The sequence below is a fragment of the Xenopus tropicalis genome, chromosome 1 (assembly GCF_000004195.4).
Source record: "Xenopus tropicalis strain Nigerian chromosome 1, UCB_Xtro_10.0, whole genome shotgun sequence".
Classification (NCBI taxonomy): domain Eukaryota; kingdom Metazoa; phylum Chordata; class Amphibia; order Anura; family Pipidae; genus Xenopus; species Xenopus tropicalis.
The window spans coordinates 94,043,566-94,057,887 of NC_030677.2; the positions used below are offsets into that span (position 1 = coordinate 94,043,566).

Consider the following 14,322-nt stretch of genomic DNA (forward strand, 5'->3'; position numbering starts at 1 on the left):
TTTTTGTATAACTTGCATTTATGTTATTTCTACCCAGGTACAACTTTGCACTTGTACTATTGAACCTAATTTGCCAGTTTGCTGGCCAGTATTCCAGTTTAGTTAAATTGCTCTGCAAAGTGGCAGCATCCTGCATGAAACTTGTCTGAAAAATTTGGATCTTAAAGTTGCCAGGAGCGGCTTTTTGCTGTCCCTGGTAACTTGAGGGGCACTGCTACCCTCTAGGTTCCTGCTCACCTCCTTATAGAAGGCAATTAATTTATTCTGTCAAAGTCTTACTCACCCCAAGTGCAAGGCCTCTGTTAATACAACTGAAAACTGAGTGTATTGAATTGTCGATTATATATTAAATTATCTTATTTTATCTTCTGACATGCTAATAACCAACAAGCACAGTGTAGCAAGTGCCTGCTGTAAATGTACAAAAACTCTACATATGTATATTAACACTCTCTAATGTGGTTTCCTCCATACCTCACATATGCCATTTTTTTACTATACAGAAAGACTGTCCAGTGGATCTATCTGACAGTCATGGCAGAACATCCCTTCATCATGCAGGTAACTTCTAAAGGCTGAGCATCCTCAATAATGTTGTACTGTATAACATTATTTGCTGTGTGTACCTCTATTCTTTTGATTACATTTACTGTATATATTTATAATGCAAATAATTTGTCATATATACTAAGAAATATAAATAGTATGTTTCTACCATTAATAATAAGCCTCCTGTTCTCCTTAATGCGTATATTTTTAATTGACAGTCTATTTCTTTTACATAATATGATGTGTGATTTAGTGATCACTGAATACACAAAATAAAACTCTCTGTTGAGAGAGGTGGAGAGCCAATAATGCCTGGTTATTGATTAAAATAATTTTCCACCTGTTTAGGTGAAAACTATATTTGAAAATTGAAATTTGAATGCATTATTGAATAAAAATAGACGTTACTGAACAAAAAAATCTATCCAGTAACCATTTTTATGTGCCAAGAACTATTTGCTGGACTACTTATTATTTATTCATGATAGCCTCCTGTTGTCACCTTTGCCACCTGTAAGGTGAAGAAACCTTAAAGCTGCTCAACATATAAGCTAATGTCATACATTTTATCTATTCCAAAGAAAATAACAATTCAGCCTTTTACCACCCCATGTATTTTGTCACTGACAGTCAAGGAATCCACCTGTCAATGTGCAAACAGGGCACATTTTGGCTTGAAAATACTTACCTGTAAATTTGACATGAGAATTCCATACCTGTCACTGACTGAACAAACAGGGGTTGGTGGAAAACCACAGGTGGTAAAAACATTTTGTGTAATATTGGGGGAGATCTAGTTCTGCATTTTTGCAATTCTTCTGCATTTTATGATAACATAAGTATCCCATCCATGCCCCATCTCCAAATTATTAATAAAAGTTCTTTCTTTGTGTTGACACAAAAACCGTACTGCGCATTAAGATGATGTGAACACTGCAAATTTCTTCTCAATTACATGGGTCCAAAACACAATTCCATTTTGTATGTGAACCACATGCATATTTTTTGCAGCAGTATTGAATCCTTCTCATTTGGCTTATTCCTTTTTTCATTTGCAGCTGTCAGTGGAAATCTTACCTGTGCTGAGATCCTCTGTGACTTTCAGGTTCCCATCAACAAAAAAGATAAAGTAAGCCAAAAATGGAAAAAAAACACATCTAACTTTATATTTCGAAAGTGACTGATTGCCCTTTCTATCTGTGCAGGACGGCTCATCCGCTCTTTCTTTGGCTGCCCAAATGAGCTATGGGGATATGTGCCAGCTACTTTTGCGGAGAGGAGCTGATGTAAACAGTAGGGACCTTCAAGGTCGGTAAGTTATATGGAGTAAGTTGAAAGATATACAGTATTTTTTGCATGTTTCATTACCGAATTACATCAGGGTATGTAAAATCAAAGCTTCACTGTAGTTGAATACTCCTGATAGTATATAGAGATTTTACTTCTGCCTTTTATCTGTAGGACACCTCTAATGCTGTGTTGTGAAGGGGGCAGCACTCAAACTGCTCAGCTTCTTCTAAGGGCTGGGGCAGAGATCAACCTTTTGGATTCAATGGGGCATGATGCTCTGCATTATAGCAAAGCTAGAGGGACTAGCCATATGCAGAAAATACTACAAGGTACCTTACAGGTCAAAGGGGATGTGAGCCAGGGACTGAACACTGAACAAATTAAAGGAAACAAAAGTAAGAATAAAAATTGCACTGCTAAGAAGAGACAGGCTCCAGCACCACCTACTGCATCTATGCAGGTAAATATGTAAAGTCTTTTAATTTAACTGCATAGCCCATGCCTATTTTTCTATCAGTCTTTCCATGAAGTCAGCTCTACATTACACCTTAAGTAATATACATAAATTCTAAGGTTCCATATCTGTAATTTCAATGATTGTATGTTACAATTAGGGATGCACCGAATACAGGATTCGGTTTGGAATTCGGCCAAGATTTGGCCTTTTTCACAAGGATTTGGATTCGGCCGAATCATATATATATATATACACAGATTGTCTATCTCTATGTTAAGCACTTCAATTTTGCTGTAGCCTCCAGAGCCTCTTATACAGGATTCCAAAGAAAAAAAGAGCGAAAGAGGAAGAGAGAAAACACGGGTGAAACCAGAAAGAAAGGTATACAGAATGACTATTTAATCCTCTCTGTTAACTGGAATTATGCACATGTTGAAGAACAAGATCAGTCTAGTTCAGTACATAAAACATAAAATATTAAAGCAGTAACTATAGCCATGCAAATTCCCATATAACAAGCAAGTTGCATAATAGCATTGTTGACAACAGAAAAGAAAATACTGCAACAGGGGATTTCAATTACCAATATATTGTCTGGATTACTAATGCTGCCAGAACAGTTAATGGAAACAAGTTTATAAATGCTCTGCATGACAACTTCATGTGACAGATTATTGAGAGTATATGGAACCAAAGATTAAGGGCACATAAAGACTGTTAATATAGAGTCACTCACAATGTAAAGGGGGTGGTACAGCTGCACCAGCCCCAGACCCCGAGCAAAGGGTGCTTAAAGCAAAGACAACATCAATATGGGTATATACATACTCAAGGAGATGTCTTACATTTTAATGTAGCTTAAAGCAGAGACAACATCAATATGGGCATACAGGCACTAAAGGCGATGTCTTATATTTTTATGCAGCTTTTAATACAGTATTTTTTACTTTTTAATTTTGTGACCCATGTGGAGATCCTTTAGATTATTGAGAACCCAAGCAGGAATGATGCTATATTGGACCTAGTAATCTTCACAGATCAGGGGATAAAGAACTAATCAAGGGGATCACAAATATATATGTAATAGAACTGGGTTTTAATGACAATATGTCAGGGACCTGCTTGACTCCTGCCGGGATGTAGTCAGGACCAAGGAGAAAGCTTGAGATGAGTTAAGCAAATAGTCCAAGTTGTGGTATCAGATTAACGAGAGTCGATTTCTAGGCACAGGTTGCTTCAGGCAGCAAACAGCAAAGTCAGGATCAGGCAAAGGGGTCTGAACTAGAATATCAGTCCAAGAAAGTAATTTAAAGTGTGCACAGAAACTTACAAGAAAAGATGCAAATTCTAGTGCACCTAAATGCATCAGCTAATTGATTTAATTACATTGTGCTTGTTTGTACTCATGAGAGTTTATAGTTGTGTTTTATTGAATTGAATTTTATTGTGTTTATGTTGCATTAATGTTGCCCCTAACACATGTTCAAGCAATAGCATAGAAGGTTGCTTTTGAAACTCACAAACATGCTATTTCAGTATTTAAAATGTGATTCCCATCTCAGTCTGGCAGATGTAGGCCTATAAATTTAAATTATTTGGAATGCCAAGGATTTGAATATCTGTTAAGTGATCACATTCAAGATTATGTTCTGGAGAATGGCATTATGACTAGTGATCAACATGGCTTTATGAAGGATAGATTGGCAAACAAAGGTAATAGCTTTTTACATTTGTAAGGGCTCTGGCACACGAGGAGATTTGTTGCCGGCGATTTTAAAAAGAGCGATTTGGCGACAAGACGAGCGACAAGACGCCAATGCTAAACCAATGGAAGTCGCCAGCGTCAAAACATACGAGGCTACTTCAAGTCCCCTGCAGTTTCAAATCGCACACAGACCCTTTTCTGAGTGACTTGAGTAAACATGAGGGGGGTTAACTGTTGAGTGTACCATGGGTAGCAGATCGCCTGGAGCTCAACTCGCATGAAATCTCTTCGTGTGTATTGTCGTGGTGACTTGTCGCCAAAGCGCCAGGGGGAAAAAACTCAGGCGACAAATCTCCTCGTGTGCCAGAGCCCTAAGCAGTAACTAGAAGGGAGGGGTTGCTGTAGATCTACTTAGATATTGCCAAAGCTTTAGATACAGTGACACATTTAAGATAAGGCTTGTTCATGATGATTATTGATAAGGAAAAGTTAATCTGAGAATACAGTTTTTGCACCATGTACACTTTGCTATTTTAAAAAAGGGTATTTTGCTGGTGGGGGGGCATTAATATTTTCCTTTCTATTCATTTTCAAGAAGCAACCTAAAAAAATATATATATATCCTGTTTAATAAAATAAATATTTATCACTATGTAAAATAACCTATTTATTTGACATTTCTGTCTTACTGAAAATGTATAGAAAAACTGACAATAAACCATACATTGAAATAGAGTGTATTTTTTATTATATCATCATCATTTATTGATTAAACGTGATTCCACTTTTATTACACATTAATCTCTTATTATATTTTCTCATTTTTACAGAGTAAAGAGCCAAAATATTCCTCTACCCACAAAGCAGATACTCCTGTTTCTCAAGAGCAGAATGTTGCTCTCAATGAACAGCTTAACACAAATCACCAAGAGCCTATCACACCTTCAGATGAAGAAAAATGTGTCCCTGACTGTGTAGGACAGGACCTAGCAGTCATTTCTGAAGAGCGAGATGAGGCAAGTTGCACAATTTTACTTTGCTTTTGGAACAGAATAATACACATATGCCATATGTTAGTAATGCATGTTCTAATAGAGAATAACATAAAGGATTTTACCAATAACATAAAGGATTTTAATTGAACAGTATCCTAATCTGTTATATCAATGTAACTGCAACTAAGTCTCACTAATACTCAAAATAAAAATACATTTTATAGAACAAATGCAGATAAGGGATCCCACACATAAATTAAATTGAATTTTTTACGTTTGCTATAATTGATGCTACCCTTGAAACAAGTCTTTAGCATGTAGTTCTGCTGTTATACATTTATATTCTGTAATCATTTATTCTGCTGTAGTAATTTATTCTGCTTTGAGGCATTGTAACAAACACATAGGGGGAGATTTACTAATCCATATTTTAATATAAATGTAGTTTTTATAATAGGTTATTTGGTGGAGCAAATAATCTCTTCAATTGTTCAACTGTACACACAAGACCTGTCTGGGATTTGTATATGTATGTTTGCATGCTTGAAAATGTATCGCTGTGACCTCCAAAGACATACCATTGTAACTTTATTGATTAATTCTATTACCTCTAACAAATGCACGCTCCACTAACTAACTTTCGTCAGTCCGTCTACGATGACTACAAATATGTACTGGTATTTGCCTCAAAAATTAAAAATATTATACTAAGACTGCCCATATTAATTTACACAGGTGCATCTGGACAAAGTAAAAAAAAAAAAAAACATTTTCTATAGGTCTAATTAACTATAGCAACTAATTAGAACTTTGCATTTACTGGTAACCTGATTATTAGTGTACATCTCATTGGCTGCTGCAGCTGGGCCAAGTTTGTGCTTTTCATTACATATAGGAGAAAGGAGCTTTACAAACTGCTGTTACATAAAATGTGACCCACAAAGGCTCATACATTTGTTAGATATCAACAAAACATGCCTTTTTTTCAAGGTAAGGTTTAGTTGAAGGATGCCTTATTTTAGGATAAATAATTAAGTCCAAATTTCACTCTATGTACTTAAGTACATTTTGGAAGGCAGAAAACATGGTCAGTTCATATACAGTATATTGTACCTGTGAAAAACTCATTAGCAATATACAGTATGATATGGTTCTATTAACCACAAGCAATTTTAAACACGTCATGGATAGTGATGTGAGGGAAAGAAATAACATGTTACATAAAAAGTGACAAAATGGGCAGAAAAAGATTGCACTTTCAACATTGTCATTTCTGAAACCTGCTCAGTATGAAATATAGAAACTAAAAGTGTAAAAGGGGAATTTTTTAAATCTTTTCTAAACTTCCCACAAAATATAACTGCCAGTAAAAATAATTTACAGCTTACCTTAGAAGTCTTTGTAGCAACCAAACTTCCTTTAACTTAATTATTTTCTAAAATAGAAAGCAATTTTACAAAGTTATTAGCATTATCTGAAAACAACCAAAAAATGTGTTTGTGTCGAATATTGATTAAACAAATGAAATTATTACTTAGTGACCATGCTATTTTTCATTTACAGTGTTGCCACAGGATATCTCTCCTCTGTTAATTTGCTATGCTTTACCCACAGGTAATCAAAAGGGAAGAAAGTGTTATATCCACCACTGAGGAAAACATCAATTGCTCTGTCAACCAGAGCAATAAAGGTTGCCAGAATAATGGGTTAAATGTCTCTCAGAAAGAAAACATTTATTGCGATCCAGAACAGGAGGCAGCAGACCAAGATCTCCAGCAGATAAAAGTATTTCAAGTGTAGTACTGTACATGCTGATTTTTTTTTAAATGTTTAAAGCACGAGTTATGTCTCTTCCATTTCTGAGTGTTCTATTTGTTAAACTCATAAATGGACATAGGTGCAAAATTTGCGAAATGTATTTGCGAATGACAACCAACCAGGATTTTGCTGTTATTTTTTTTTTTTTATCTTGTAGTAGACTGTTAACTAAGCAGTGTAGTGTCCTTATTTTTTTATAAAACCTAAATTTCTCCAGCCATACAGCATGTCATCTTTTATCCTGCAAGAATAAGGAATAAAACACAGCACTTTATTGGGGATCCTGCTTAGTACATCTTTATTAAACCCCTGGCCTTCCCTCATGAATATAATGAATATAGGGCTGCCGAAAGCAGTAAGCGCTGTATTCATGGGGGTGGGGGCAGAGTCAACGAATCAATCATTTTTCATAGTTCAGGGTAGGATGCACTTGCCCTGCACTTAATAAATGACCCTGAAAGACTTTGCATCCTTAGCGTAATCTGGTTGCCATTTACCATTTTTTTTTAACATGGTATGGGACCCGTTATCTGGAAACCCATTATCCAGAAAGTTCTGAATTATGGGAAGGCAATCTCCCATAGACACTATTATAAGCAAATAATTATATTTTTTAAATGATTTCCTTTTTCTCTAAAATAATAAAATAGTAGAGGTATGGAACCTGTTATCCAGAATGCTCAGGACCCGGTGTTTTCCGTATAAGGGATCTTTCCATAATTTGGATCTCCATAACTTAAGTCTGCTAAAGATCATTTAAATATTGAATAAACCCAGTAGGCTTGTTTTTCCCTTCAAGAAGGATTAATTATATCTTAGTTAGGAGTACAAGGTATTGTTTCATTATTACAGAGAAAAAGGTAATCATTTTTTAAAATTAGAATTAATTGCTTATAATGGACTCTATGGGGCTGATTTACTAACCCACGAATCCGACCCGAATTGGAAAAGTTCCGACTTGAAAACGAACATTTTGCGACTTTTTCGTATGTTTTGCGATTTTTTCGGATTCTGTACGAATTTTTCGTTACCAATACAATTTTTGCGTAAAAACGCGAGTTTTTCGTATCCATTACGAAAGTTGCGTAAAAAGTTGCGCATTTTTCGTAGCGTTAAAACTTACGCGAAAAATGCGCAACTTTTCGCGTAAGTTTTAACGCTACGCAAAATGCGCAACTTTTTACGCAACTTTCGTAATGGATAGGAAAACTCGCGTTTTTACGCAAAAATCGTATTGGTAACGAAAAATTCGTAAAGAATCCGAAAAAATCGCAAAACATACGAAAAAATCGCAAAGTACCGATCATTACGAAAAAACGCAATCGGACTCCATTCAACCCGTTCGTGGGTAAGTAAATCAGCCCCTATGGGAGATAGCCTTTCTGGATAATGGGTTTCCACATAAGGGATCCCATACCTGTACCTTGTACTTGATGGTATCCAAGCTATAATTAATCCTTATTGGTGGCAAAAAAAATCCTAGTGGGTTTAATTAATGTTCAAATTATTTTAAAGTAGACATAAGGTATGGAGATCCAAATTACAGAAAGATCCCTTATTCAGAAACTCCCAGGTCCCGAGCAATCTGAATACCAGGTCCCATACCTGTATAGATGAGTGTCGCATTATGGCTTAAACAATTATTTACACATAATTACAGTAGTTTTCCTTAAATTAATTCACACGTGTTTGCATAGTAATATTTTATATTCATGTGAACAAATTGCTATTATCATCTGCAAAAACCTGCATTGTTGCTGCATGTTTTTTTACAGATGGTTTACTTCTATGTGCTTCCCTTATTGCTTACCCATCCCATCCACAAAGGCTCAGTTACAAAAGCATGTGCAAAACAAAATATTTAAATTTGATTCTGAAGTGTATTTGATCCTATACACGGTTCATTACAAGGTACATGAGGGCTGATTCACTAAGGTGCGTTAAAACGAGCGCTATTTATAGCATGCGTTAAAAATGTTATCGCATCTAATTTTTCATGTCTTAACGCACAATTCACTAAAAGGATACTTGCGTTAATTTAGACGCAATGCTGTTCGTGCGGTATTTGACGCAACGCGCGCTAATTAATGCATCGAACACAAATTATCACCGCATGCGAAAAAACGCCCCCCATATTAGCCATTACTTTCATAAAACTGTTCTGAAAATGACCATTTCCTTGCAAACTGGCGGATGCATCACTCTAGGGCCAACACATACTTGAATAAATCACACTGCAAAGTCCATATTGTGTTGCCAAAAGCTCATGAACTGTACTTTTCTATAATTACTGCCTGCCCCAAGTAGGTGTTAATTTTCGCACAGACTAATGCTCGTCTAAGTGTTTGTGAATCATGCGTTAGTATTATTTCTGCGGGCTAATTAACGCAATGCGGTAAAATTAACACATTCGGTTGCACGCTATTTAACGCACACAATATGCGACTTAACGCATGCAATAATACTTTAGCGAATAGCGCGTTTTTTGCATGTCAATTTTAATGCAAAAAAGCATGCGATAAGCGTTAGTGAATCAACCCTATGGTCTCAAAGGGAGATCTGAACTTGAGGTGGTGTTACTTTCAGGGCTTTCACTGCATAATGCAATACACACACACAATTGATTTTCATCTACTGAAATGCAATCGCATTCTAACGCATTTTTAGTAAGCAGCATGCACAACAGAAGTGTTGCAATTTGCATCCACAATCCCTACAGAAAAGTTGTGGCACATGCTATTGTGTGAGATCTAGCTATTAGGGTGGAGTTCTGTGAAAAAATGCTGCATCTCAGGTAAAAATAGATATGTGTCATTTCTGGAAAACTAGCACTATTATTAGTAAGTAACTCCATCATGGTTACAGGATCTTAATAATGAGCAAATTGATCAACCAGACAAGGAAGATGACTTCCAGGTCACATCTGAAACTGATGAATACAATGACGACAAAAATACATCACAGGTTAGTAACAAGCTTCTAGCTGTTCACATTTTGTCTAACTAACTTATGCTGCTCCCCTTTCTACTTTTATTTCAAGTTTTTTTTATGAAACACTTTAGTGACTATTTTCCACTCTCATGAAACTTTTTCTCTCTCGTGTCCCATACTCTGCCTGCTTTATGCTGTCTGTGCTATACACACAGGCAGCATAGGACAGGCAGAGTATGGCACACACAGACAGTATAGGGCAGGTAGAGTATGGCACACACAGACAACACAGGGCAGGGAGAGTATGGCACACACAGGCAGGTTAGGGCAGGCAGAGTATGACACACGGGCAGGGTAGGACAGGCAGAGTATGGCACACACAGGCAATGTAGGGCAGGCAGAGCATGGCACACAAAGGCAGCATAGGCCAGGCAGAGCATGGCACACACAGACAGTATAGGGCAGGCAGAGCATGACACACACAGGCAGCATAGGGCAGGCAGAGCATGGCACACAAGGCAGCATAGGGCAGGCAGAGTATAACATGCTACCATTAGTGTGAATATGGTCTTAAAAGCTCTTGTGATAACATGGGTGTGGTTTGAAGTGGGTGTGGATTAAAAGGGGGAGTGTTGAAAACTGTCTTCCATTATTGGAATTATTATTAGCCCCCCTTAATCCTCATGCACAGAGCATTTCTGCCCCCCAAGTGTATCTGCAGTTGGCACCTCACATAGTTACATAGTCCATCAAGCTCAACCCTTCCAAGTAAACCCAGCACACACAACCTATACTTACCAATCTATACACTCGCATACATAAACTATATATATATATACAAACTTTAATACTAACTGTAGATATTAGTATCACAATAGCCTTGAATACTATGCATGTTCAAGAACTCCAGGCCCCTCTTAAATGCATTAACAGAATCTGCCAAATATGACATCACCAGGAAGGGCATTCCACAACCTCACTGCCCTCACCGTGAAAAACCACCTACACTGCTTCAAATGAAAGCTCCGCTCCTCTAAAACTGGGCAGCAAACTGGAAAACGAGGTTAAATGTTGACAAGTGCAAAGTTATGCACTTTGGTAGAAATAATATAAATGCGAACTATCTCCTGAATGGTAGTTTGTTGGGGGTATCCTTAATGGAGAAGGATCTAGGGGTTTTTGTAGATAACAAGTTGTCTAATTCCAGGCAGTGTCATTCTATGGCTACTAAAGCAAATAAAGTGCTGTCTTGTATAAAAAGGGCATTTACTCAAGGGATGAAAACATAATTTTGCCTCTTTATAGGTCCCTGGTATGGCCTCACCTTGAGTATGCGGTGCAGATTTGGGCTCCAGTCCTTAAGAAGGATATTAATGAGCTGGAGAGAGTGCAGAGACGTGCAACTAAACTGGTAAAGGGGATGGAAGATTTCAGCTATGAGGTTAGACTGTCGAGGTTGAGGTTGTTTTCTCTGGAAAAGAGGCGCTTGCGAGGGGACATGATTACTCTGTACAAGTACATTAGAGGGGATTATAGGAAGATATGGGGTTGCTCTTTTTTTCCCATAAAAACAATCAACGCACCAGAGGCCACCCCTTTAGATTAGAGGAACGGAGCTTCCATTTGAAGCAGCGTAGGTGGTTTTTCACGGTGAGGGCAGTGAGGTTGTGGAATGCCCTTCCTAGAGATGTGGTAATGGCAGATTCTGTTAATGTCTTTAAGAGGGGCCTGGATGAGTTCTTGAACAATCAGAATATCCAAGGCTATTGTGATACTAATATCTACAGTTAGTATTAGTGGTTGTATATATAGTTTATGTATGTTAGTGTATAGATTGGTAAGTATAGGTTGTGTGTGATGGGTTTACTTGGATGGGTTGAACTTGATGGACTATGGTCTTTTTTCATCCCTATGTAACTATGTAATCTAAAGGGATGGCCTCTGGTGTGTTGATCGGTTTTATGGGAAACAAGAACACCCCCTGCCTATAATCCCCTCTAATGTACTTGTACAGAGTAATCACGTCCTCTCGTAAGCGCCTTTTTCCAGAGAAAACAACCCCGATCTCAACAGTCTAACCTCATAGTTTAAATCTTCCATCCCCTTTACCAGTTTAGTTGCATGTCTCTGCACTTTCTCCAGCTCATTAATATCTTTCTTAAGGACTGGAGCCCAAAACTGCACTGCATACTCAAGGTGAGGCCATACCAGGGACCTATAAAGAGGCAAAATGATGTTTTCATCCCTTGAGTCAATGCCCTTTTTAAAACAAGACAGCACTTTATTTGCTTTAGTAGCCACCAAATGACATTTCCAGGAATTAGACAACTTGTTATCTACAAAAACCCCCAGATCCTTCTCCATTAAGGATCCCCCCCACAAACTACCATTTAGTAGATAACTTATCTTTATATTATTGAACCTCATTTTCCAGCTTGCTGCCCAGTTTTCCAATTTTGTCAAATCGCTCTGCAAAGTGGCAGCATCCTGCATGGAACTTATAGTTTTGCACAATTTAGTGCCATCAGCAAAAATAGAAACAGTACTGTCTATGCCCACCTCCAGGTCATTAATAAACAAGTTAAAAAGCAAAGGACCAAGGACTGACCCCTGCGCTACTCCACTAACAACACTGGTCCAATTCGAAAATGTTCACCACCACTCTTTGTAATCTATCCTTCAGCCAGTTCTTTATCCAATTACAAATATTATGTTCTAGGCCAATATTCCTCAATTTTATCATTAACCTTCTGTGAGGTACTGTATCAAATGCTTTAGCAAAGTCCAAGATAAAAAGTCCACTGTAAGGCAGAGAGCGTCATGCCAGCCCAGACCAGTCCTGTTCTTACCCCTAAGGACACTCCCTATCTTGCATGTCTAAATGACTTGTAAGTTAGGAGACAGGTAGGGACTGGTAGTATGGATACAGTGCTGCTGAAAACAAGCAGCACTGTAGTCAAGAATGTTACCACAGATTGCTGTGCTCCAAAATACACAGAGACCTGTTGTAATTCTTTAGGAACAGTTAAGTGTAAAGATGCAACTGGGAAAATAAAAAAACATTTCTGGCTATTATGTCTAACATAATAGCCAAAAAATACTTCCTGCTTTCAGCTCTCTAACCTCTTAGTTAGTCAGTGAATTGGAATGGGGGGGGGAACATAACTGTTCAGTTAGTTTGTGAGCACGCAGGTCAGATTCAAAAGTAAACTAAGTGAACAGTTATGTCCCATATGGCACCTCAAGTCACTGATTGGTTACTGAGTCTATTTGACCTATTTTCATTTTTTCACGGAACTGTTCCTTTAAAGAAGAAGGAAAGTCAAGAATCACTGGAGGGTGGTTGTATTCACTTTCCTGATACCCTGGGCGTGACAGCAGGCAACTGCACTGGCCTGGTTCTTCTAGCGAGCACCACAGAATGATCCTCTTCCTGCTCCTTTCTTTGTGCAGGTGCACACGAGCAGTAGAGTGAAAAGCTAAACTTTAACAAAAAAGATGGCTTTATCACCCTACTATGCACTGGCCCCAGAAATTTGAAGAAAAGAGAAGCAGAAGAACAGAATCACTCTGTGGTGTTTGCTACAAAGCAATTCTATCTGGGGCAGATTTCTGAAAAAATCACTGGGGGTGCCTAACTTTTGGCAACCCCAAGTGATTGTGACTTTTAAATTGCGAATCGAGTATTTTGCCTATCTTGGAATTAAAGTTATTAAGTTAGTATACAAAACACAGAAAGTCATTAGACAGTGTAGGACTCACGTAAAATGAGGGGCCTTGACGTGGCACGTGAGCTTACATATTTTGGCCAAAGTGTGGTACTAACACCTCATTTTTTGTAAAAATTATTTTTAAAGGCAAACAAAGCGCTGGCAAACTTTCTTTCTCTTTGTGTATAATTAAGTTAGTATACACCTGACATATATTTCCTGGATGGGACAATCAGAAGTGGTTAAAATGCTCATCCTACTTCAAATTCTTTATCTTTTCAGGACAATTTCACTTCTTCCAGCTCATGCCTTTTTGTCTCCATGCATCACCTTATTTTTTACTTTCTCCGGAAACATAAATGCAAAAGTATTACTAATAACACTCTATATAGCTAAGGTGAGCTAGGGGTGCCTGACATACACAAGTATCAAATGGCAGTGATTCTGGAAGAATTTTTTCAAGTTACTATCCCCAATTCAACAAAACTGCAAACAGCAACTATTTAAGTTTAGCCTCTTGACCATTCTCCTACTACAGGGGATAAAGGTGATATCCCCTTCTTCTAGCTTCCTTCTCTCTAGGTAACTGGATAACCCAAGGAATCACATATGTAAAGTCACTGGTGCACAATGGCCACATACACATTTAGTGAGCTAGCCCAAAAATTTCTGCAGATTACTACAAATATCTACAGGTCTAACACTGCCTGACCTACCGACTTTTCCTTGCTTTCCCCCCCGACCAGGGAAACAATTTGTATCAGAGAAACACCATGTAAAGGCATGATTAGGACATTGTATAAAATGCTAATCCTGAGACACTCCTCAGAGAAAGGGAAGCCAATGCTCAAATGGGAAGCCTACATC

At 37.7% G+C, this 14,322-nt stretch overlaps 1 protein-coding gene across 1 annotated transcript in view; it reads left to right on the forward strand.

Moving 5' to 3' along the window:
- Positions 1–14,322, forward strand: part of ankrd24 (ankyrin repeat domain 24) — a 42,371-nt gene that overhangs the window by 18,881 nt on the left and 9,168 nt on the right. Inside the window, exons 5-12 of the mRNA XM_031905017.1 lie at positions 504–561; positions 1,608–1,678; positions 1,755–1,861; positions 2,011–2,299; positions 2,594–2,677; positions 4,832–5,017; positions 6,602–6,781; positions 9,680–9,778. Coding sequence (XP_031760877.1) covers positions 504–561; positions 1,608–1,678; positions 1,755–1,861; positions 2,011–2,299; positions 2,594–2,677; positions 4,832–5,017; positions 6,602–6,781; positions 9,680–9,778 — 1,074 coding nt within the window. The remainder of the gene's footprint in view (positions 1–503; positions 562–1,607; positions 1,679–1,754; positions 1,862–2,010; positions 2,300–2,593; positions 2,678–4,831; positions 5,018–6,601; positions 6,782–9,679; positions 9,779–14,322) is intronic.